At 37.5% G+C, this 1,914-nt stretch overlaps 1 protein-coding gene across 1 annotated transcript in view; it reads left to right on the forward strand.

Annotated features, from left to right (window-relative positions):
• LOC119594921 (PDF receptor-like) overlaps positions 1–1,914 on the forward strand; it is a gene marked incomplete at its 5' end in the record, with an annotated part of 54,622 nt that overhangs the window by 40,060 nt on the left and 12,648 nt on the right. The window contains 1 exon segment of the mRNA XM_037943993.1: positions 57–142. Coding sequence (XP_037799921.1) covers positions 57–142 — 86 coding nt within the window.

Raw genomic sequence — 1,914 nt, forward strand, 5'->3', positions numbered from 1 at the left:
TTTCATAGATCATAATGATGCTAACGCTCGCTTCTCTTCTTCACAAACTTTCTCAGGCAAATCTCCTGTTTCTCCTCAACATCATGAGGATTCTGATAAGCAAACTACGTGAAGCAAGTTCCAGTGAGGTGCAGCAAATAAGGTTAGTATCCTCACATGGCCAGAAGCAATATTGTCCTGCGTGGAGAGATAAGAAAAAAAGGGGAAAAATAGTATGCGTCATAAACTTGATTAGTTCGTTACAAAGGGCTCGCTCTCTTCCTAGAATAACATGAAAGGTAGAAGGGAAGAAAATAAATCTAATTGCCTTTCATGAGAGGGTGAAAATCAAACAGAGGACGCAACAGAAACTGAAGTCATTTTGAAAAGATGTTATATTGCATTTTACGAAAATTCGTTTTCGGCTCGGCGTTGTGAAACAGCCGGAGATTGTTCGGCACAGATTCACGAAATAATATTGTGCATCAACGGAAGATTATAGGAAATAAAACGCAACAAATAACATTTAGAAAAATACATCATGATAGATGATACCTCATGATACATGCGGCAATGCGACATGTAATACAACAACAAATCACTATGAGATTTGTTGTAGCAAAACATGGGGCTTCGAACCAATGCCCACCCTCCTTACCTCGCCTACCTACAATACACCCTATCCCCATGGTAAGCTAACGTTTTGCCCCTACATTCACCTGCAAACGCATGCCCTCCCTAATGTCTTGTTATTTCAATACCCTGAAACCGAAGTATTAGCGGAAACTGAAAATTGCGAAGTGAACGAATCTTTTTGAAAATTCACAGCAGTTGACTTGAATTAAGAAGACATGTTTATGACACGATACGTAGTTACAAGAAGAAATAAAAATCGCTGCGTCACTTCCCAGGTAGGTATTGTATTATAAAAGATATAAAATAAACTTATTACCTATATAACTTATGTAGCTGGGATTTAGTTAAGAAAAATACACTTAATTTGCCTACGTTGCTTATCCCTATTGACTTAAGCTATGATGAAAGTTAGTGGTTTGTACACAGGAATGAGCATGCCGTATGCTTCATAGAAGGGAAAGTTGGTTGGAAACTATAACACATATAGCCGCTATCCCTTAGGAGATTGGGTTACCACGCATGCAACGTCCAGAATATTACCGAGATTTTCAATCACTTCCCAACGCCCCTTTGAAGTTATTCCAGAGACGAATATGACACTGCTGTGTATCATACATACAGTTCCGCGTCATAGTGATGCTATTGAGAGCATATGTAAAGTGAAGATCCCCCCCACACACACACGCTATCTTTCACCACTATCTTATCCGCTACTGAAAACTACTTTGGTATCCTCAGAGCTATCGTGAAGTATCAGCCTAACAATATAACGGGAAGATGCTACTGTCAAGAGAGCGAGTCAGATTCCAAGAAATTACTGTGCAGAATAACTGTATGGAGTAATAGATGTTCTTGTCTGGAATAATAACTAATATTTTAATCGACACTGGTAAATTGTGTGCGAAGTAATAACTGATGATAATACAATCAACAGACGAAACATAAACAGTAATAACTACCTAATGTAAGGCACAAGTAAAAGGCAAATTATGAACATAGTAATGACTTCCTGATAATAACACCGGCAATCTATATACAGCATAAATACCACGAAATAATATGCCTTCATCTAGAGGAAATCTAAGGACTGTAAACCTACAGTGACGAACGAGATGCGCATATGATTTTTTTGTCTTTTCTCTTTATATACAAGGTAAGTAATTCTATTGTTATGGTGGATAATTTGTGGCTATAGTTATGCCCAGTTATGGTGTATATCTATCATTCTGTTTATACCATCTTATTGCATTGTTTAGATGTTATTCTTACATAGTGTTTTGATTGTTCGTGACAGTGGTT

This window comes from Penaeus monodon, chromosome 34, assembly GCF_015228065.2.
Source record: "Penaeus monodon isolate SGIC_2016 chromosome 34, NSTDA_Pmon_1, whole genome shotgun sequence".
Taxonomy (NCBI): domain Eukaryota; kingdom Metazoa; phylum Arthropoda; class Malacostraca; order Decapoda; family Penaeidae; genus Penaeus; species Penaeus monodon.